The sequence below is a fragment of the Tachypleus tridentatus genome, chromosome 7 (assembly GCF_004210375.1).
Source record: "Tachypleus tridentatus isolate NWPU-2018 chromosome 7, ASM421037v1, whole genome shotgun sequence".
Classification (NCBI taxonomy): Eukaryota; Metazoa; Arthropoda; class Merostomata; order Xiphosura; family Limulidae; genus Tachypleus; species Tachypleus tridentatus.
Window position 1 is genome coordinate 105,223,974 of NC_134831.1, and position 25,752 is coordinate 105,249,725.

General features: G+C 34.9%; 1 protein-coding gene across 2 annotated transcripts in view; it reads right to left on the minus strand.

Annotated features, from left to right (window-relative positions):
• LOC143256321 (agrin-like) overlaps nucleotides 1-25,752 on the minus strand; it is a 355,513-nt gene that overhangs the window by 299,915 nt on the left and 29,846 nt on the right. For both annotated transcript variants that reach the window (XM_076513398.1, XM_076513397.1), the window contains exon 2: nucleotides 13,265-13,300. In XM_076513398.1, coding sequence (XP_076369513.1) covers nucleotides 13,265-13,300 — 36 coding nt within the window. The remainder of the gene's footprint in view (nucleotides 1-13,264; nucleotides 13,301-25,752) is intronic.

Below are 25,752 nucleotides of genomic sequence, written 5' to 3' on the forward strand. Positions count from 1 at the left end.
ATTAGAAAGTAACGTTTTTCTGTCTTCACTGTGAATTGAATGTCAAGTTTTTCATACCATCATAACTATCTCACCTGTAGGTTCATAACATCATAACTGTCTCACCTGTAGGTTCATACCATCATAACTGTCTCACCTGTAGGTTCATAACATCATAACTATCTCACCTGTAGGTTCATAACATCATAACTATCTCACCTGTAGGTTCATAACATCATAACTGTCTCACCTGTAGATTCATACCATCATAACTATCTCACCTGTAGGTTCATAACATCATAACTATCTCACCTGTAGGTTCATACCATCATAACTGTCTCACCTGTAGGTTCATAACATCATAACTGTCTCACCTGTAGGTTCATAACATCATAACTGTCTCACCTGTAGGTTCATAACATCATAACTATCTCACCTGTAGGTTCATAACATCATAACTATCTCACCTGTAGGTTCATAACATTATAACTATCTCACCTGTAGGTTCATAACATTATAACTATCTCACCTGTAGGTTCATAACATCATAACTATCTCACCTGTAGGTTCATACCATCATAACTGTCTCACCTGTAGGTTCATAACATCATAACTGTCTCACCTGTAGGTTCATAACATCATAACTATCTCACCTGTAGGTTCATAACATCATAACTATCTCACCTGTAGGTTCATAACATTATAACTATCTCACCTGTAGGTTCATAACATTATAACTATCTCACCTGTAGGTTCATAACATCATAACTATCTCACCTGTAGGTTCATACCATCATAACTGTCTCACCTGTAGGTTCATAACATCATAACTGTCTCACCTGTAGATTCATAACATCATAACTATCTCACCTGTAGGTTCATAACATCATAACTATCTCACCTGTAGGTTCATACCATCATAACTATCTCACCTGTAGGTTCATAACATCATAACTGTCTCACCTGCAGATTCATAACATCATAACTGTCTCACCTGCAGATTCATAACATCATAACTGTCTCACCTGCAGATTCAGAACATTATAACTATCTCACCTGTAGGTTCATAACATCATAACTGTCTCACCTGTAGGTTCATAGCATCATAACTATCTCATCTGTAGGTTCATAACATCATAACTGTCTCACCTGCAGATTCATAACATCATAACTGTCTCACCTGCAGATTCAGAACATTATAACTATCTCACCTGTAGGTTCATACCATCATAACTGTCTCACCTGCAGATTCAGAACATCATAACTGTCTCACCTGCAGATTCAGAACATTATAACTATCTCACCTGTAGGTTCATACCATCATAACTATCTCACCTGTAGGTTCATACCATCATAACAGTCTATCTTTGGATTTATAACATCACAACTGTTTCACCTTTAGGTTCATAACATCTCAACTGTCTCAGCTGTAGGTTCATAACATCATAACTATCTCACCTGTAGGTTCATAACATCATAACTGTCTCACCTGCAGATTCAGAACATTATAACTATCTCACCTGTAGGTTCATACCATCATAACTGTCTCACCTGCAGATTCAGAACATCATAACTATCTCACCTGTAGGTTCATACCATCATAACAGTCTATCTTTGGATTTATAACATCACAACTGTTTCACCTTTAGGTTCATAACATCTCAACTGTCTCAGCTGTAGGTTCATAACATCATAACTATCTCAGCTGTGGGTTCATAACATCACAACTGTCTCACCTGTAGGTTCATAACATCATAACTATCTCAACTATGGGTTCATAAAATAACAACTGTCTCACCTGCAGATTCAGAACATCATAACTTTCTGAGCTGTGGGTTCATAACATCACAACTGTCTCATCTGTGGGTTCATAAGATCACAAATGTCTCATCTGTAGGTTCATAACATTACAACTGTTTTATCTGCAGGTTCAGAACATCACAAGTGTCTCACTTGTGTATTGTAGTCGGATAGCTTAACATCCTGAAATATGAGCTTCACTTCTCTGTTAAAATGTCAAACAAAACTTGAAGTCAGACTACTTGAATGTGAATAATTACAGCTCTAACACTAGTGTAAATATACAGGTTAAGTATAATGATCACGTGTATCAGGTGGTTATTTATTACGTATTACTTTCGTCACAATATTTTTTTTATTAATAGCATATTAAACGGTTTCACTTGTAAAGTAGATTCTGTTGTTCGGAGAACTATGTTAATTTGTTCCCAACTCATTTTACCTGTTCTTTGTTCGATTCTGTTAAACAACTCTGATTTATGATTAGTTTGGTACATTTTACCTGTTCTTTGTTCGATTCTGTTAAACAACTCTGATTTATGATTAGTTTGGTATAAACATAGAAAAAGAGAAATGATAAAACTAGTGCAATTATTAGAAAGGTGAAAACTTAAATGTTCAACGTAAGATTAAAGGTAATTAATAAATAAATTAGGTGATAATAATAAGAATGAAGTGGTCAGGAACAGTTTTAGTAAAAACTAAAATTTTTAATAAAGTTCAAAACTGTAGACTAATTTAGTTTGTCTCTAACCAAGCACAAACCTACATAATGAGTTATCTTTACTCTGTCTGCTGTGGGTATTGAAATCTGGTTTCTATCGTTTAAGATGGCAGGCACACCGCTGTGCCACTGGTGGACGATTATTAACTAAACAGAAACTAAATTAGCAACATTTATTAACAAAGATAAAACGGATACACTAGGTGAGCCCAAAAACCAGAGATAAAAACTACAAATTTTCATAGTATCAAACGGCTGGAAGTTAATAGAAGCGACAATAACTGTCACGTTCTTGTCACGTTCTTAATAAGAATGAAACGGGTTAAACCACTGTTGTTTTCTGTGTTTTATTCACAAACCTTCTAACTCTTCCGTTTTAAGGTTTGAAATGTTAACTTTTTATTATAAAATTCCTACCAGGACTGAAGTCCTAATACGACCTTGTGAATACGTGAACAATGGATACCTTTTGTGAATAAGGTATTTAATAATAAATGTTATTACACTAGTTCTTTAAACATTGACACCAGAATCGTGTGGATCAGAGAGTTCTGTGTCTTGAACAAATGTAAAGTTATTTATAATAATAATGTTAACACTTGTATATCCTTGGTGGAAGATATATCGAAACACTTTCTTTTAGAGGCATAAAAATCTGAAAGATTTTAATCCGACTTCTAAACGTAGAAGGATCTATGTAGCAAAAGAAAAATGAACATTTAACCACTATGCAATTTAACCACTTTAAAATGACTTGAGGATGGAATGAAGGCAGTCTTGAGTTTCATAAGACGCTCCTAGTTAAGTACAGCTGTCAGTCTTGAGTTGCATAAGACGCTTCTAGTTAAATGTAGCTGTCTGTCTTGAGTTTCATAAAACGCTCCTAGTTAAGTGTAGCTGTCTGTCTTGGGTTCCATAAGACGCTCCTAGTTAAGTATAGCTGTCAGTCTTGAGTTGCATAAGACGCTCCTAGTTAAGTACAGCTGTTTGTCTTGAGTTTCATAAGACGTTCTTAATTAAGTGTAGCTGTCAGTCTTGAGTTTCATAAGACGCTCCTAGTCAAGTGTAGCTGTCTGTCTTGAGTTGCATAAGAAGCTCCTAGTTAAGTATATCTGTCTGTCTTGAGTTTCATAAGACGCTCTTAGTTAAGTATAGCTGTCAGTCTTGAGTTGCATAAGACGCTCCTAGTTAAGTATAGCTGTTTGTCTTGAGTTTCATAAGACGCTCTTAGTTAAGTATAGCTGTCAGTCTTGAGTTGCATGAGACGCTCCTAGTTAAGTATAGCTGTTTGTCTTGAGTTTCATAAGACGCTCTTAGTTAAGTATAGCTGTCAGTCTTGAGTTGCATAAGACGCTCCTTGTTAAGTACAGCTGTTTGTCTTGAGTTTCATAAGACGCTCCTAGTTAAGTCTGTCATGAGTTACATATGACGCTCCTAGTTAAGTATAGATGTCTGTCATGAGTTGCATATGACACTCCTAGTTAAGTGTAGCTGTCTGTCTTGAGTTTCATAAGACGCTCCTAGTTAAGTGTAGCTGTCTGAGATAATTCTCCTTCGTTTCTTATTAATTCACTGTTCCAAAAGCAAGAAGGAACTTACTTTACTTGTTAGCGAGTTTTACGTCCGCGTCTACTACTAATCCACTTTGCAATCCGTTATAGAAAATCGAATACACTGTTTCCTCTATCCGAATAACTTAGCGGACAATAAAGACTAGTTTGAGCATGCCCAGTAACATAACATTCATCTAAACCTATAACCGAACTTCTTTTATTCATGTTCTTTTTCGTAAGGAAGGGACTTTAACTTAATATCAGAGAGAAAAACTGACTCTTTGTTTCATTGATTAGATTTCAAAATTTCGCGCAAAGTTAACCATAGCAATTCGTTGCTGATTTGGAACTGATAGACTTTGGGGAAGGCAACCAGTCAACAGCGATCAACTCTTAGGGTGCTTTTGTCTGACTAATAGTGGGACTTGACTGGCACTCTTATTGCATACCAGGTGTAGAAAACGCGATTTTGTGGTAATAAGTCTCGAGTCACGAATGCTCGGATTCATAGTACGGGCAGCAAACGTTGCGGTAACGCCTGTATCTATCTATTTTTAATTTTATTTGTTACACAGATTCCATGAAACTAAACACCATGTAGAGAGAAAACGAGTTTCCCTTACATTTTCTTGATTAGGATTTTCGCATTTACATTAGAGAGAGGGAATGCACAAATAAAAAGACCTATTAAACTCAACAAAACAAGACAGTTAACTGTTGTTAAATAAAGTAGTTACGTTTTCTGAAGATTTTCTTCCTAAGAGATACAAGTTTAGCTTCTTTCTTATATCTTTGAAAATAATAACATGATGGTCGTGCAACAGAGTATTTCGAAAGTTGTCAATCAGTCTTTAACATTAAAACATTCTATAAAACAAACATAATCATGAAATTAATACTAAACACTGTTGAAGCGAATACAATAATAATAATACTAAACACTGCTGAAGCGAATACAATAATAATAATACTAAACACTGCTGAAGCGAATATAATAATAATATTGTATTATTATCAAGATAATAAGATGGTAAAATAGATTTAACACGCAATGATAATTAAAACGCAACTTTTTGAATAAAAACCCGAAAATACAAAACAAAAGGACAAATAAGTTTTATTAATGTTAACACGTTAAACTTTACAACTATATACTTGTATCACATATAATCACTACAACTACTTGTCACATAGAATGAATATACGCCCTTTTCACACAGAATGATAACAAGTAACACTCGTATAGAACGATAACAAGTAACACTCGTATAGAACGATAACAAGCAACAATCATATAGAACGATAACAAGCAACAATCATATAGAACGATAACAAGTAACAATCATATAGAACGATAACAAGTAACAATCATATAGAACGATAACAAGTAACAATCATATAGAACGATAACAAGTAACACTCGTATAGAACGATAACAAGCAACAATCATATAGAACGATAACAAGTAACACTCGTATAAAACAATGACAAGGAACAATCATATAGAACGATAATAAGTAACAATCATATAAAACAATGACAAGTAACACTCATATAGAACGATAACAAGTAACACTCATATAGAACGATAACAAGTAACACTCATATAGTACGATAACAAGTAACAATCATATAGAACGATAACAAGTAACACTCATATAGAACGATAACAAAGAACAATCATATAGAACGATAACAAGTAACACTCATATAGAACGATAACAAAGAACAATCATATAGAACGATGACAAGTAACAATCATATAGAACGATAACAATGAACAATCATATAGAACGATAACAAGTAACACTCATATAGAACGATAACAAGTAACAATCATATAGAATGATAACAAGTAACACTCATATAGAACGATAACAAAGAACAATCATATAGAATGATGACAAGTAACAATCATATAGAACGATAACAATGAACAATCATATAGAACGATAACAAGTAACACTCATATAGTATGATAACAAGTAACAATCACATAGAACGATAACAAGTAAGAAGCATATAGAACGATAACAAGTAACAGTTGCAAAGAACCATAACAAAAACTGTCAAATCAAATGGTTAGAAGTAACTATCACATGGAGAAGTCACAAGTGACTATGACATAGAATGACTACAAGTGACTACCAGAGAATGATCACCACTAACTATCTCACAGAGTGATCATATATACCTAATATACAAAAATATAGATCTATAGCAGTTAACCACGCTTTATTTCTGGACTCTTTCTTACATACAAAATCCTATTCGCCTGCTTATACCAGTAAAGTAATTCTGTAATGCGTCACGTTATATCTCGAGTCTTATACTTTATAGTAAATAAATTATTGGTAGAATTAACATTTTGAAACGGATTTCTAGCAATCCGTATGGGGCAGGGCTGAATGAGGTCTGTAAGAGCTTATTAAACTAAATTCCACTAACATTAAACAACTTCAAGTAACGAGAGGTGACGTAAATAAGTCTGTGAGACTTTATCTGTGACGTAAATAAGTCTGTGACTCTTTATCTGTGATGTAAATAAGTCTGTAAGACTTTATCTGTGATGTAAATAAGTCTGTGAGACTTTATCTGTGACGTAAATAAGTCTGTGAGACTTTATCGGTGATGTAAATAAGTCTGTGAGACTTTATCATTGAAGTAAATAAGTCTGTGAGACTTTATCGGTGATGTAACTAAGTCTGTGAGACTTTCATTGAAGTAAATAAGTCTGTGAGACTTTCATTGAAGTAAATAAGTCTGTAAGGCTTTATCTGTGACGTAAATAAGTTTGTGAGACTTTATCAGTGAAGTAAATAAGTCTGTAAGACTTTATCGGTGATGTAAATAAGTCTGTGAGACTTTATCATTGAAGTAAATAAGTCTGTGAGACTTTATCTGTGACGTAAATAAGTTTGTGAGACTTTATCGGTGATGTAAATAAGTCTGTGAGACTTTATCGGTGATGTAAATAAGTCTGTGAGACTTTATCTGTGATGTAAATAAATCTGTGAGACTTTATCTGTGATGTAAATAAATCTGTGAGACTTTATCTGTGATGTAAATAAGTCTGTGAGACTTTATCTGTGATGTAAATAAGTCTGTGAGACTTTATCTGTGATGTAAATAAATCTGTGAGACTTTATCTGTGATGTAAATAAGTGTGTGAGACTTTATCTGTGATGTAAATAAATCTGTGAGACTTTATCTGTGATGTAAATAAGTCTGTGAGACTTTATCGGTGATGTAAATAAGTCTGTGAGACTTTATCTGTGATGTAAATAAGTGTGTGAGACTTTATCTGTGATGTAAATAAGTCTGTGAGACTTTATCGGTGATGTAAATAAGTCTGTGAGACTTTATCTGTGATGTAAATAAGTGTGTGAGACTTTATCTGTGATGTAAATAAATCTGTGAGACTTTATCTGTGATGTAAATAAGTCTGTGAGACTTTATCGGTGATGTAAATAAGTCTGTGAGACTTTATCTGTGATGTAAATAAGTCTGTGAGACTTTATCGGTGATGTAAATAAGTGTGTGAGACTCATCACTGCTTTATTTGAAACCATTACTTGTTTTGTTTTCTTTAGGGTGATTCATGTACAAACCATACTTACTGCTGAGATCACGTGAACTAAAAGAAGTCACGTGACCTTGACAAATGACGGATAACGTTCTTAATATTCCATTCTTGTTCTAACTGGGTTTGTTTTTTGTTCTGCACGAGCACAGTGCAATGTTTGAATTCCTTTTCCGGACAAGCACGCGGACAGAAAGTGATTTTCAAGGAAGAGAAGACACAATTCCCCAAGTCACTTACTTTCTCCCTTCCACTGATGTCACATAAAAGCTAAACTTTTACATGTGACCTTATTTACATCAAAAAACCTTCTTCATTGATGTGTTGTCTCCGGAAAACCCAGAATAAAAAAAGAAAGATACACAAAAGAGGCGGACTGTACTTTCCTTGGAAGATGATAATAAAGCTAGCTTGGCGAGAGATATGTCCTAGGGACAATTTTGTTTTGAATGTCAATCTAACTTAATCACGGGTATCTAAAGCAACGCGTGCAAACCCCTATTTAGATCGATACTTTTAACCGAGTGGAAATACCGCCACTTTGGACATTTGGAAGCTACTTTGGCACGCCTTAGATAATTGGTCAGTATTTACAGACGAGGGATATACAGCAATATGTATGTTTTTATATTTGTTTACCATCAGAGAAGCAACAAATCTAGTACATTTTTGTGAACCGTTTGTAAATCTGACATTATTAATGTTATGAAGGCGGAATAAACCGCGACGTCTTGTAATCTTTAAAACATCACATAATGTTTTTTTATCATCTACATTTTCCGTTAGAAAACACATTCGTATATGACTCACGAGGTGCACCTTTCGTATATCAGTTAAAAGGAAGCAACCACGAACTAAACTTTAGGCTACGACCTGTGATTTATACTCTAATATGAAAGAAAAAGTCCGAAGTCTCTCCAATCATGGACCATCCATCGTACCATGTGGTCGTACAGACCTCGCTTTGCTAGGCAGTTTTATTAGTTTCAGCTAAACTCGCGCTAAGACTTCACGAAGGAGATGCAGATAGAAAGGAAAGATTCAATCATTCACTTGAGAAACGCCAGACACACAACGCTCCGCCAGATGGCGATTAAACCAGCCCATAATAATCCAGTGGTTTATAATTAATTTTTAACTACCGAATTTTCTCGGCTTCTGAGGAACATCATTCAGAAGTGAGTGTCTTTTATGTACTTCCATTTTCTAATCACAACACCATAGCAAAGGAGTTTCAGGAGTGTTTGGTTCAAAAGGAGGTTCAGCAGTTTCGAACACCTCGGTGTCTTTTTAGTTACACAGAGAATTAACTATAACACAATTATCCTTCTCAGAAAGACTTATGTCATTATTAAAGACCATAGAATATAACAGGTAAAATATTGTGTAATACAAACTTGAAAGTGAGAACCTTCATGTGTCAAAAATACTTGCGTTAAAAATAACATATCTTAGGTTATTTGATTTGTTTCGAATTTCGCCCAAAGCTACTCGAGAACTATCTGAGCTAGCCGTCCCTAATTTAGAGTGTAAGGCTAGAGGGAAGGCAGCTAGTCATCACCACCCACCGCCAACTCTTGGGCAACGAATAGTGGAATTGACCATCACATTATAACGCCCCCACAGCTGAAAGGAGTAGCATGTTTGGTGTGACGGGGATTCGAACCCGTGCCCCTCGGATTACGAGCAGAGCGCTTTAACCACCCGGCTGTGCCGGGCCATCTTGTGTTATGAGCATAAGTCCCGTGCTTTAATGACTAAAAAAAATAGTCCAAGTTATAAATTACACAATTATTGTTGGCTAACCAAACAAAGCATAGAAGTGTTGGCTGACACACAATCTATGTCTTGAGAGTAAAAACGTAGTTTCAAAACCCAACAATATAATAAAGTAAGCACAACGTGTGAATGATTCTTGAAGACGAGAAACCCACTTGAAATAAAAATGTATCTCAGAACGAAACCCGAAGATGACCTAGAAAAGTCGAAACGTTGTTCTTTCCTTATCAATAAGTGTTAATACCCATACCAGTCGTTCTGAGATACATAAAGTGTCAACAAGTGTTAATACCCATACCAGCCGTTCTGAGATACATAAAGTGTCAACAAGTGTTAATACCCATACCAGCCGTTCTGAGATACATAAAGTGTCAACAAGTGTTAATACCCATAAAGTGCGAATGAAAAACACATCTCATACGTATTGTTAGAAAATACACGAAACGTCTGCGTTTACATTGTTAAAACAATCCGTTGTGTCTGATTAACACAAACTTGCGCTTCGGTAACAAATTATTCCGATTATGACAAAATACAATGTTGTGTTACTTTATAACACATTTCTATATAAATCATAGCCCATTAGCAATAAAATAATCACCAGTTTTAAACAGCAGAAGTGAGAATGTCACAACTTATTAGAATAAATCAAGCTTTTCAGAAGTTATAAAAGTCACAATATAACCGTCATAAAAGTACGGTTAATGAATTTTAAAGCCGTCAGTTATACATGAACCTCATTTTAGAAAATCCTTGTATATTCACATCCCTTGAGGATAAACAGGTAATTTTTTTTTCTGATGACGAACTAGTTCAACTCTCGTCTATTTTAAGATGTTTTTAGGATTTTGATCATTACTGGGGAGTACCCTTCTGTCATGTAATAAAAATGTACCAAATGAATTGAACGTGTCTATGAATATTAAATCATTACTTAGCGACAGAATAAATAGGTGGAAAAAACAAACACGCAAAGGTTCGGTTCTGATTAGCTTGGTCTTAAAAGGAAGGCAGTATCGTTGTTGTCTATCTTTGGAAGTTAAGATGTGAAAGAAGATCCATCAACTTAGAAAAAATTTACTTTTGAATATTTGCTTCAATCAGTTTATACAAACATTAAAGTTAAACCAATAGACAGGTTCAAAGTGGCATTTAAATGAAACGAAATTATAAAACAACGAACTTATTGTGGAGAATAATCTTCACTGAAAGAGTAGGATTAAACCAAGACTCAAACACGGATTAACTTCTACAGTACTTGAATAAGAGAACTAAAATAAAATTCTAACAAATTTAACAATGACAAAAGAAGTCACAATGGAGTTCTGAGAGTAAACAAGTTAGGCTTACAGGAGGTAATCATACTTTGTAAAAACAATATTATTTTAAGAGCCAATTCTTTGGCCATGATGACCCTACCATCACCATAATGTCTGGTAGCCATGATTACACGTTATTGTCTAACACCGATATTTCTACTGAAACAACATGTATGACCATGATTACACGTTATTGTCTGACACCGATATTTCTACTGAAACAACATATATGACCATGATTACACGTTATTGTCTAACACCGATATTTCTACTGAAACAACATATATGGCCATCATCACACGTTATTGTCTAACACCGATATTTCTACTGAAACAACATATATGGCCATGATTACACGTTATTGTCTAACACCGATATTTCTACTGAAACAACATATATGGCCATCATCACACGTTATTGTCTAACACCGATATTTCTACTGAAACAACATATATGGCCATGATTACACGTTATTGTCTAACACCGATATTTTTACTGAAACAACATATATGACCATGATTACACGTTATTGTCTAACACCGATATTTCTACTGAAACAACATATATGACCATGAATACACGTTATTGTCTAACACCGATATTTCTACTGAAACAACATATATGACCATGATTACACGTTATTGTCTAACACCGATATTTCTACTGAAACAACATATATGACCATCATCACACGTTATTGTCTAACACCGATATTTCTACTGAAACAACATATATGACCATCATTACACGTTATTGTCTAACACCGATATTTCTACTGAAACAACATATATGACCATCATTACACGTTACTGTCTAACACCGATATTTCTACTGAAACAACATATATGGCTATGATTACACGTTATTGTCTAACACCGATATTTCTACTGAAACAACATATATGGCCATCATCACACGTTATTGTCTAACACCGATATTTCTACTGAAACAACATATATGGCCATCATCACACGTTATTGTCTAACACCGATATTTCTACTGAAACAACATATATGGCCATGATTACACGTTATTGTCTAACACCGATATTTCTACTGAAACAACATATATGGCCATGATTACACGTTATTGTCTAACACCGATATTTCTACTGAAACAACATATATGACCATGATTACACGTTATTGTCTAACACCGATATTTCTACTGAAACAACATATATGACCATGATTACACGTTATTGTCTAACACCGATATTTCTACTGAAACAACATATATGGCCATGATCACACGTTATTGTCTAACGCCACTATTTCCAGCGTAAGAACATGTACATATCATGATATATAAGCTTTCCACAGACTAGTAACTGCGCATGGCATCGACTTCCATAGTTACATGTAGTTTTTTGGGGCTACATCTGTGGACTTGCCAGCTATGAGGTTATTTCAGGTTCTATGATAATAACAGATAGTTACATGTAGTTTTTTGGGGCTACATCTGTGGACTTGCCAGCTATGAGGTTATTTCAGGTTCTATGGTAATAACAGATAGTTACATGTAGTTTTTTGGGGCTACATCTGTGGACTTGCCAGCTATGAGGTTATTTCAGGTTTATGGTAATAACAGATGCTATGGTAAATAACAGATGTTACATGTAGTTTTTTGGGGCTACATCTGTGGACTTGCCAGCTATGAGGTTATTTCAGGTTCTATGGTAATAACAGATGCATCTCGGTGTGAAGCTGTCAAGCCTCTTTATTTTTATTTTAATGTTCAAAGAGAAAACGTTAGTGTAAAGAAATCGCTTTTGGATGAAGAGTTCTCTTTTTTCAGCCTTCAGTTTGAGGGTGAAAGCGTTGCTGTCGATCAGCTTGGGGTTTGGTGTTCAATGATGAAAATGTTACTCAAGAGTAGCTTGGTGCCGACAAATGGAGATAATGATCAGATTGGCCTGTAGTTTGTTGTCGAATAATGAAGATAGTTTTAAAACTTGACTTTGGGTTTGTTGTCGAATAATGAAGATAGTTTTAAAACTTGACTTTGGGTTTGTTGTCAAAGGATGAATAATTGCTCCAGATTGGTTTGGGGTTTAGTGTCGTAGAATGAAGATATTTCTACAAATTGACTTCGGGGTTTAGTGTCGAAGGATGAAGGTGTTGCTCCAGATGGGCTTGAGGTTTGAAATTGGAATGTAAGACTTCTCGCTTCCACAGAAGACTTGAAGACTTGTTTTCTTCAGAATATTGTGTTCTTTTTGGTTCTACATAGTTTAACAATCCCACTGTATGAATATATTTGAAAACAAAAAGATCACATAAATGTCCAGCCATAGGCTACAGTTGCCGAAATTACGATGTCCAGTTATGAGAAATTCACTAAATTAACCAAATATACTGGTGCTAAACATGTCGCCCGTGTACGACAATATTATCATGTTTTTTCAAAGTATGATTAACCTTCTGTACACTCCCCAACACATGTTCATTCTTACACTAGGAACACATAAGGAACTCTTCTTGAACCACAACTAAAATATGGTTGAAACTATAATATAGGTACTTACTCTCTTGGATACGGGGTCTTCTTTTGTATGGCAAGTCTGCAAAAAACGACGAGAAAAATGTTTATACGTATATTCTAAAGTTCTTGTTTCTCGTGGAAAATTGTACAACCAGTTAGATTATTTTCTACAATATAAGCCTTCTGGAATTTCACATTCGAATACTTAGAGAACAAGGAACAGCGAGAATCGACTGTGTTTAATTCAGGTAACAATACTTTTTAAATGTTGTTAGATGATTTATTTGGTTTAAGCTTTTTGAATAGAATTAAAGACAGTATACACAAAGTGAACTTAATTGGGCTTGTTATAAACAGAAGCGGCTAATGTTCTGAAATAATGATTTTCTCTAAGATATCCTATATCTCAATTATTTACAGTTTCTGCTTTTTCCAGATTAACAAGTTGTTTATCTATTTAGTAAAATTTTAATGAGTTACGTTCACAGTTTTAATTAAGAACCAACGCCATAAGATAATAAGAAAATTAAATATACAACTGTATTGCCAGTTAAAGTAATATGGTGAATAATTGGTGAAATTCGGCGAGTTTCGAATGCGGTCGTTGAATTACAAACTTCGTGAGACAAGGGACTTCATTACAGATGTCTTAAATTGGATCGATATTTGATGTTTCTATATATTTGATGTTATTTCCAAATAACTCAGTGGAAATTACGGATGCGTACACGTAACCGCTCGAGTAAAAAGATAAATTCTGACCTTTGACCTTTAGAAATTAAAATGAGTAGTTGGGCATGGGAAGGTAGAGTTCTAAGTGTCATTATATTGGACCTCGAAATGACTGAGATCCAGATAGTTGGACGACAGTATCGGGGTCACTCTAGTCTTATTTGTTTTGTTTGTTCGTTTAGAATTTCGCGCAAAGCTACTCGAGGGCTATCTGCGCTAGCCGTCCCTAATTTAGCAGTGTAAGACTAGAGAGAAGGCAGCTAGTCATCACCAACCACCGACAACTCTTGGGCTACTCTTTTATCAACGAATAGTGGGATCGACCGTCACATTATAACGCCCTCACGGCTAAAAGGGCGAGCATGTTTAGTGCGACGGGGATTCGAACTCGCGACCCTTAGATTACGAGTCGAACGTCTTAACCCACCTGGCCATGCCGGGCCCTCGTCTTATTACACCAGCTATCAGCTTTCCAAACAGACAATTCATCAAAAGTTCAAACCCGCACTATAATTAACTAGCGTTTTACTGACAAGAGATTCCCGCTTTATCAAGAATCACGTAAATGGAATATTGATAAAATATAAACACACACTACCAGCTTGTGTCAGCAACAGAGACATCGTTTCTACTACTGCTCACAATAAAAGTTTCGGTGCTAAGTTCTCTATCCAGACATAACATCTCAATACTGCTGGCAACGTTTCTTCGAATTTTCGATGAAGTAACCAGTTTATCGCAACATGTTGAGCATGGATTAAAGATAGATGAAGTACACACTCTAACGGTAGTAATCCATGTTAAGCATGGATTAAAGATAGATGAAGTACACACTCTAACGGTAGTAATCCATGTTAAGCATGGATTAAAGATAGATGAAGTACACACTCTAACGGTACTAATCCATGTTAAGCATGGATTAAAGCTAGATGAAGTACACACTCTAACGGTACTAATCCATGTTAAGCATGGATTAAAGCTAGATGAAGTACACACTCTAACGGTACTAATCCATGTTAAGCATGGATTAAAGATAGATGAAGTACACACTCTAACGGTACTAATCCATGTTAAGCATGGATTAAAGATAGATGAAGTACACACTCTAACGGTAGTAATCCATGTTAAGCATGGATTAAAGGTAGATGAAGTACACACTCTAACGGTACTAATCCATGTTAAGCATGGATTAAAGATAGATGAAGTACACACTCTAACGGTACTAATCCATGTTAAGCATGGATTAAAGATAGATGAAGTACACACTCTAACGGTACTAATCCATGTTAAGCATGGATTAAAGATAGATGAAGTACACACTCTAACGGTACTAATCCATGTTAAGCATGGATTAAAGGTAGATGAAGTGCACACTCTAACGGTACTAATCCATGTTAAGCATGGATTAAAGATAGATGAAGTACACACTCTAACGGTACTAATCCATGTTAATGTTCTCCGGTAAGACAGCGGATTTGACACCCCGTGGTAGAAACAGCCCAACTAATGGTTAAGTTTTGAATACCATGTTATTTCTGAAAGACCTTTTTTACAATGTACTTCTTGTTAGCAACCGTCCAAAACAGATGTTCAAGGGCTTATAACCATGGTTCATCAGGACATTTGAAGACTTATAATGTTAGAATTTGATGTTAAATATCCAAAGTAAGCACAACACAGGCTTGTGCTTAACAACAAGCACACAACTCTACACAATCACGACAAAACAAAACAGAATCTTTCCGGTTACTACTAATTTAGGGAGATAACAGTCATTTGACGGACCACGATGAAACAGTCATGTTCTGAAGAGACTTCACCAACTTGTTGACATCCCTTACACCAGCCATGTAAACTTCAATTCAGTACCGAATTTCTTGCACGGGAGTAAACATTTCAAGTTTTATGATTGAAGAAAGTGAAGAACAAAATGTAGTCGTTTATTCTAACTGATTAAACAGTTTATCAGTTTCGATCGATAAACTTTGCGCTGCAAGGCACACGAATGAATATCAAACCATATTCTGCTTTATCAATGTGAAAATAAATAATTAGTGTGGTGGACTAAAGCTGGTCAACCAGCCAGAAGCACCACATCATCAATATCTTAAGTATCACTTCTTCACAACTTAGAAAACTAAGTGACCGTTTTGCTTAAGAGCGAAAGACATATGTTAGGAAACCTAAAATTTAAATGGAATTACTTCCTGCAGTCTTTAACGAAAATATGTTAGTTATTATTAATATTTCGTGTCGGCAGGTGGAGGAACCTGGCTTCAGGCTACTCAAGATGTGACACAGACCATTAAGACTTTAGCTACTTTTAACCCTTGACGCAGCTAACGTTAAACTCTGTAATGCTACAGATGTGACAAAAAGTTCCTGACCACCAATGTAATCAGCAGCACTGTGCTTGCGGAGAGCACGCGATTGGCTTTTCTGAAGAACTTTAAAAAATTAGTAAGGTTGACGGGTGCACTTATGTCACTTGATTGGTAGGTTGTAGCTTACTTGAGCGTATAGGTTATTGATTCTAACACTTCCATTATATTGAAACTCTCTGTGCTACCAACGTATCCACGTTTCACAAGGAATTCTACGTCTTTCACGGTACGTTTATTTTTTTATTTTTCACCGTAATGCGCGGATATCGTGAAATCTTTATGACAAGACCAGGCCTAAAGGCAAATTATAAAGTAGAAACAAACGAAGATTGATGCATATCTTCTCCAGGTTCTCAAAAATACACTGTATTGTATATACTGTACTGTATACACTGTATTCAAGACGACCAGTTATTGTGCAAGACGGTTTTATACATAAAAAAATCTAAAGTTATCAGAGAGACTACCTTCTGTCATTACCGTAAGGTATTAAGGTAACAGTAGAACTACACCTTCTGTCATTACAGTAAGGTATTAATGTAACAGTTGAACCACACCTTCTGTCATTACCGTAAGGTATTAAGGTAACAGTAGAACCACACCTTCTGTCATTACCGTAAGGTATTAATGTAACAGTAGAACCATACCTTCTGTCATTACCGTAAGGTATTAATGTAACAGTAGAACCACACCTTCTGTTATTACCGTAAGGTATCAATGAAACAGTAGAACCACACCTTCTGTCATTACAGTAAGGTATTAAGGTAACAGTAGAACTACACCTTCTGTCATTACAGTAAGGTATTAATGTAACAGTTGAACCACACCTTCTGTCATTACCGTAAGGTATTAAGGTAACAGTAGAACCACACCTTCTGTCATTACCGTAAGGTATTAATGTAACAGTAGAACCATACCTTCTGTCATTACCGTAAGGTATTAATGTAACAGTAGAACCACACCTTCTGTTATTACCGTAAGGTATCAATGAAACAGTAGAACCACACCTTCTGTCATTACCGTAAGGTATTAATGTAACAGTAGAACTACACCTTCTGTCATTACCGTAAGGTATTAATGTAACAGTAGAACCATAGCTTCTGTCATTACCGTAAGGTATTAATGTAACAGTAGAACCATACCTTCTGTCATTACCGTAAGGTATTAATGTAACAGTAGAACCACACCTTCTGTCATTACAGTAAGGTATTGATGTAACAGTAGAACCACACCTTCTGTTATTACCGTAAGGTATTAATGTAACAGTAGAACCATACCTTCTGTCATTACCGTAAGGTATTAATGTAACAGTAGAACCATACCTTCTGTCATTACCGTAAGGTATTAAGGTAACAGTAGAACTACACCTTCTGTCATTACCGTAAGGTATCAATGAAACAGTAGAACCACACCTTCTGTCATTACCGTAAGGTATTAATGTAACAGTAGAACTACACCTTCTGTCATTACCGTAAGGTATTAATGTAACAGTAGAACCATAGCTTCTGTCATTACCGTAAGGTATTAATGTAACAGTAGAACCATACCTTCTGTCATTACCGTAAGGTATTAATGTAACAGTAGAACCACACCTTCTGTCATTACAGTAAGGTATTGATGTAACAGTAGAACCACACCTTCTGTTATTACCGTAAGGTATTAATGTAACAGTAGAACCATACCTTCTGTCATTACCGTAAGGTATTAATGTAACAGTAGAACCATACCTTCTGTCATTACCGTAAGGTATTAATGTAACAGTAGAACCACACCTTCTGTCATTACAGTAAGGTATTGATGTAACAGTAGAACCACACCTTCTGTTATTACCGTAAGGTATTAATGTAACAGTAGAACCATACCTTCTGTCATTACCGTAAGGTATTAATGTAACAGTAGAACCATAGCTTCTGTCATTACCGTAAGGTATTAATGTAACAGTAGAACCACACCTTCTGTTATTACCGTAAGGTATTAATGTAACAGTAGAACCATAGCTTCTGTCATTACCGTAAGGTATTAATGTAACAGTAGAACCATACCTTCTGTCATTACCGTAAGGTATTAATGTAACAGTAGAACCACACCTTCTGTTATTACCGTAAGGTATTAATGTAACAGTAGAACCACATCTTCTGTCATTACAGTAAGGAATTAATGTAACAGTAGAACCACACCTTCTGTCATTACAGTAAGGAATTAATGTAACAGTAGAACCACACCTTCTGTCATTACAGTTAGGTATTAATGTAAAAGTAGAACCATACCTTCTGTCATTACCGTAAGGTATTAATGTAACAGTAGAACCACACCTTCTGTTATTACCGTAAGGTATTAATGTAACAGTAGAACCACATCTTCTGTCATTACAGTAAGGAATTAATGTAACAGTAGAACCACACCTTCTGTCATTACAGTAAGGAATTAATGTAACAGTAGAACCACACCTTCTGTCATTACAGTTAGGTATTAATGTAAGAGTAGAACCACACCTTCTGTCATTACAGTAAGGTATTGATGTAACAGCAGAACCAGACCTTCTGTCATTACAGTAAGGTATTAATGTAACAGTAGAACTACACATCCTGTCATTACAGTAAGGTATTAATGTAGCAATAGAACCACACCTTCTGTCATTACAGTAAGTTATTAATGTAACAGTAGAAGTACACATTCTGTCATTACCGTAAGGTATTAAGGTAACAGTAGAACCACACCTTCTGTCATTACAGTAAGGAATTAATGTAACAGTAGAACCAGACCTTCTGTCATTACAGTAAGGTATTAATGTAACAGTAGAACCACACATTCTGTCATTACAGTATGGTATTAATGTAACAGTAGAACCACACATTCTCCCATTGCAGTAAGACATTAATGTAACAGTAGAACCAAACATTCGGTTTTTGCAGTAAGATATTAATATAACAGTAGAACTATACATCCTGTCATTACAATTACATATCGATATGTCATTATGAATAAAAATATCTTTTGTGGAACGATATTTAAATGTTAAAATATCTTTATCAACTGAATTCCGTTTTGAACTAACTTAGTGAGTAGCAGTTGTCTATTTAAATAGAGTGTAATTAATGTGTTATCAAAATAATAACTTTTCAAAACGTCTACAGATTTGAGTATTCTACCATTAATGGTAACATTGTTATGATAACAATGTAATGAAGTCTAAAATGTCTTGTTCAATAAATACAGATGGAATACACTAAGGTCACAGTTTATACATTGTTATGATAACAATGTAATGAAGTCTAAAATGTCTTGGTCAATAAATACAGATGGAATACACTAAGATCACAGTTTATACATTGTTATGATAACAATGTAATGAAGTCTAAAATGTCTTGTTCAATAAATACAGATGGAATACATTAAGGTCACAGTTTATACATTGTTATGATAACAATGTAATGAAGTCTAAAATGTCTTGGTCAATAAATACAGATGGAATACACTAAGATCACAGTTTATATTTCCAGAGCACCATTTATTTACTGACCACAGATAATAACCTAGTTTATTTAATTTTTGCTACACCTTGTGGTACAGGACAATCCTCAAAGTGGCCAAGGTTAGAGTCTGAGTGAACTAATTTATAAAAACAGTCATATTTTAGCAAAGAGTGCGAAACCTTCAAGCAACAACACGTGTAATTTTGGAGCACATAGTGTCCAGTCTTTGGATTACGTTTTGGAGAATACTTACCATTTCTCAGTTAGTTTATGACTAATCTACCTGGAACCACGAGACAAGAAGATTCCAGAAATATTCTGTTATATCAGTACTGTTTAATCCATGATCTTTATGGAAACAGCTCAAGGCATATCAGTCCCAGTAGTGGCGCCTACATCAGAAGAGGAACAGATCACGTTGAAAGTACAGTAATATGTGACACTACATCTTGCTCTTGAAAACACAATACGACCTTCGAGATCATGGTTCAACCAATATCTCTCCTGACCATAGCTCACCCAATAATTCCCTCAACTATAGTTGAACCACTCAAAACCATAACTAAACCAATATCTCCCGAAGCCATAGCTGAGTAAATACCTCCTCAAGCCATAACTAGACCAATACCCTCCCAAGCCATAGTTGAACCTAGCCACGGCTAAGCCAACACATCCTCAAGCCATATATGAAATTATGCCTCCCAAATATATAGATAAAATAGTGACATTCAACGACTTAACACAGAGCATGTTACTTACACGAACCTCTTCAGACAAGAACATGTCGACTAACGGTAGATAAATGAAACCTAGACTGAGTTATGAAAAGTAATTATATCCAACATCACTACGGTAAAACCTAAAGGTCATGATTAGGCCTAAGATACTGCGGTGTGAACTATGGCAGATGTTCCTGACTTTATGTCAGACTTACGAAAAATATTCCTTATGATCTGGACAGTCAACTGACTATTATCATCTGGACAATAAATTGACGGTTTCTAAGGGCCATGTTGGCAAACATCTTCCAAAGACGTGATCGTTGTTTGTCTGGCTTCCAAAGTGAATGTTATTGTTATAAAACCTTCAGTTATCGCTACTTGTAAGAAAGGGTGAATGGTTTTACTTCTGACGTTAAATAACCACTACTTTGTTTTACTTCACATAATGGATCTAACTCTTCAAAGTATCGACTTTCTTCCTTCACTTATTGTTTTGGTTAAGGTGAAGAAACGAAAGGCTAAAGCAACAGATAGCTCACCCTAGTTATTCACAGATCAAGATATTTGCTTTTCGAAAGAATTATTAGTTGTTTTACTTAAAGAAAAATAACATAGAGATTTAAACGATTTTGTGATTATTTAAACAAATAAGTTAGATAAATAAGAATGGAATGAACATAATAAAGTAGTTATTCGAAGTTGAAACATTGAACTTGAAAGTATTTCTTATTCAAACATAAAATTTTTTTGCACAGGGAAAAACTGTCACAGAATTAGGTTAACAATAAGTTATGAAGGGAAATGAAATACGTAAACAAAAGGTTTATTTAAAGTCAAGCTACACAGTGAGCTATCTGGACTCTGTCCACCACTGGTATGTAAATCCGATTTCTATGGGTATAAATCCACATACATTTCGCTGTACCACTGCAGGGCTCAAGGCATTAAAAACAAGGGAATATGGTGAATGTATTAGACAACGAGTCGTAAACGAAGAGACACAACAATTGGATTAATCGAACAATGAACAGTAATTGAAGAGATATAACAATTGGATTACGTGAACAGTAAGCTGTAAACAAAGAGATATAATAATACCTCCTTCCCAATAGTCCCATAATAGGCGGGGGATAATGATGAATGTTTTCCGTGTTATAGTAGCCGTTACCAAGTTAAAGATGTTTATGTATTAACCGTCGCGCTGGAAACGCCAATAACAAATAATATAAATTACCTTTGATACACTGTGTGTCAGAAACCTTGTCGCCGAAATATAATTTCTTATATAGTTTTAACTTGGACATAACACTGCACTTCAAGTTATACAATATAATAAAGTAATGTTTCAATATTTTATCCAAACGTAACACATTAAGACGTACAAATCTTTCCGAAACATACAGTTATTAGAACATTCAAGAAATATAAAGGTACTGATGTAAAGTAACGTAAGTCATTCCTTTCTAGTGAAATCCACGACTTTTTAAGAGTCACAAAACCCACACAGAGTTTGACAAGAGTTATTATGCTTGATGTCGTATGTCCCCTTGAAAACGAAGCTTTATACTTCCTGCGTATTAAACGGGATTCTGCGAATTAAACGGGATTCGCCTTGCTTTCAACACGACTACCGAAATGTTTCAAAAGAAAGAGGCATTTAATCCACTCCTTTCTTCCTGATAACGTTATCAATCAACGTCCATTTCCATAGTAACAGTGGTTTTTATTTTCTTCAAAGATTGTAGAACACGCACTTATGGTACTTATAATAACACGAACACCGTCAGTCCAGGAAGATAGTTGCTAAACTTTGATACTAGTAGAATAATTGAACGTTTTTTTAACATTTTATACAGGTCAGTGGATTATTCGTTATAATGTTTTATCGGGTCAGGATATCAGTCTAAATATATAACGAAAGGCTTTGTTGTCCAGATTCTTACACAGCACCCATACGTGATGTACCCACTATGGGTATCGAAACCCAGTTTTAAGAGTATTAACTTTTCGGACTTATCGTTCAGACTGAGCTACTAAACAGGAGGGAAAGCTGATGAAGAAACATTGAATCACAAGAGCATCTGAGTGCACGTTGAGTGTGTAACCAACCCGACCTTACCATAATTTGAAACATCATGTTGACATCACAGTCGAGGTTTAATATGTCTCCTGTCCTGATGCTTTACAAGTATTTGTGGGTCCTATTAATTCTAGAGACATCCATTCTCTTTCTTCATTCTACACAACTTGATAGGTTTCTTGCATCACAAGAGGTTTCCACAAGACTAGTTTCTCAGGGAACCGCTAGAGGACTTCTGGAGCTCAGATTATGGTAGTCATACATCTTGAGTTTTTATGCATTTAATAGTACATTGAACACGACATCCGTATGTCAGCACCCATAATTTTAATAATACAAGACACAGTACATAGATATGTCAATACCTACAATGTCTAATAATACAAAGCACAGTCAACCCTATGTATGTACTCACAATGTTTAATAATACAAGACACAGTATGTCCTTATGTCAGTACCCACGTTTAATGGTACATGAAACACGACATCCGTATGTCAGTACCCACGTTTAATGGTACATGAAACACGAGATCCGTATTTCAGTACCCATAATTGTAATAATACAAGACACAGTATATCCCTATGTTAGTATTCATAATGCGTAACAATACAAGACACAGTACATCCCTATGTCAGTACCCACAATATTTAATAATACAAGAAAGAGTACATCCGTATGTCAGTACCCACAATGATTAATAATAATACAAGACACAGTATTTCCCTATTTCAGTATCCAAAATGTATAATAATACAAGACACAGGTCGTCATTATGTCAGAACCCACAATGTATAATAATACAAGATACAGGTCGTCATTATGTCAGAACCCACAATGTTTAATAATACAAGACACAGGTCGTCATTATGTCAGAACCCACAATGTTTAATAATACAAGACACAGTACATCCCTATGTCAGTACCCACAATATTTAATAATACAAGAAAGAGTACATCCGTATGTCAGTACCCACAATGATTAATAATAATACAAGACACAGTATTTCCCTATTTCAGTATCCAAAATGTATAATAATACAAGACACAGGTCGTCATTATGTCAGAACCCACAATGATTAATAATACAAGACGCAGGTCGTCATTATGTCAGTACCCACAATGTATAATAATACAAGACACAGGTCGTCATTATGTCAGAACCCACAATGTTTAATAATACAAGACACAGGTCGTCATTATGTCAGAACCCACAATGTATAATAATACAAGATACAGGTCGTCATTATGTCAGAACCCACAATGTTTAATAATACAAGACACAGGTTGTCATTATGTCAGAACCCACAATGTATAATAATACAAGACACAGGTCGTCATTATGTCAGAACCCACAATGTTTAATAATACAAGACACAGGTCGTCATTATGTCAGAACCCACAATGTTTAATAATACAAGACACAGGTCGTCATTATGTCAGAACCCACAATGATTAATAATACAAGACACAGGTCGTCATTATGTCAGAACCCACAATGTATAATAATACAAGATACAGGTCGTCATTATGTCAGAACCCACAATGTTTAATAATACAAGACACAGTACATCCTTATCTCAGTATCCACAATGTGTAATCATGCATGACACAATACACACAATGTCTCATAATACAAGACCCAGTACGTCCCTATGTCAGTATCCAGAATACCTACTAATACAAGACAGAATACATTGCTATGACAGTACCCACAATTTTAATAATACATGACACAGTACATCCGTGTATCAGTACCCACAACGTTTAATAATACAAGACACTGTACATCCTTATGTCAGTATCCACATTGTATAATGATACAAGAGAAAGTACATCTCTATGTCAGTACATCTTGTGTCCTAAGGAGGTGTATAATTATAATTATAATTCTTCGAGTAGGAAGCTGTAACTAGTTACATGTGATTCCTACACTCCCGGCTGGTTAATCAAATATCAAATATACCATTAGAATGTATCAAATGTATCCTTAGAATATATCAATATATCCTAAGAATATATCAAATATCAAATATATCCTGATAATATATCAAATATATCCTTAGAATATATTAAATGTATCCTTTGAATATATCAAATATATCCTTAGAATATATTAAATGTATCCTTTGAATATATCAAATATATCCTTAGAATATATCAAATATACTTTTGGAATATATGAAATATCAAATATACCTTTAGAATATATGAAATATCAAATATACCCTTAGAATATATCTAATATATCCTAAGAATATATCTAATATGTCCTAAGAATATCAAATATACTCTTAGAATATATCAAATATACTCTAAGAAAATATCAAATACACTCTTAGAAAATATCAAATATACTCTTAGAAAATATCAAATATATCCTTAGAATATATCAAATATATCCTTAGAATATATCACATATCAAATATCCTAAGAATGCTTGTACTTGAACATAATACTGGTTTAGTTAACTTATAAGAACAAATTTGTTCTATGTTGAATCTCGCACTAAGACATTTCAGGGCTAATTACGTTCGCTGTCCCTTATTTCGAAGTCAGTCACAAGAAGGCCGGCAGTTAATCAACAACATCCACCGCTAACACTTGTTCTGTGATATTATGGACTATATGTCTGGCAGTCAATAATCTATAATGTCATGGACTAGTGTATTATCTATCTGCAATTCAATAAGCTATGAGGTTGTGAATGAGTGGACTATGAGTCTGCCATACAATAACCTGTAGACCACAGGACTATGTGTCTGCTATTTAGTTATCTATGATATTGTGGACGAGTGTAATAAGTGTCTATCATTCAATAATGTATGAACTTGTGGACTTGTGGACTACGTGTTCTCCATTCAATAATCTATGATGTTGTGGACTAGTGGACTATGGGTCCCCTATTTAATAATCTATATTATTGTGGACTAAAGAACTATTTGTCTACTATTTAATAATCTATATTATTGTGGACTAAAGAACTATTTGTCTACTATTTAATAATCTATGATATTGTGGACTAGAGTACTATGCGTCTGCTATTTAATAATCTATATTATTGTGGACTAAAGAACTATTTGTCTACTATTTAATAATCTATGATATTGTGGACTAGAGTACTATGCGTCTGCTATTTAAT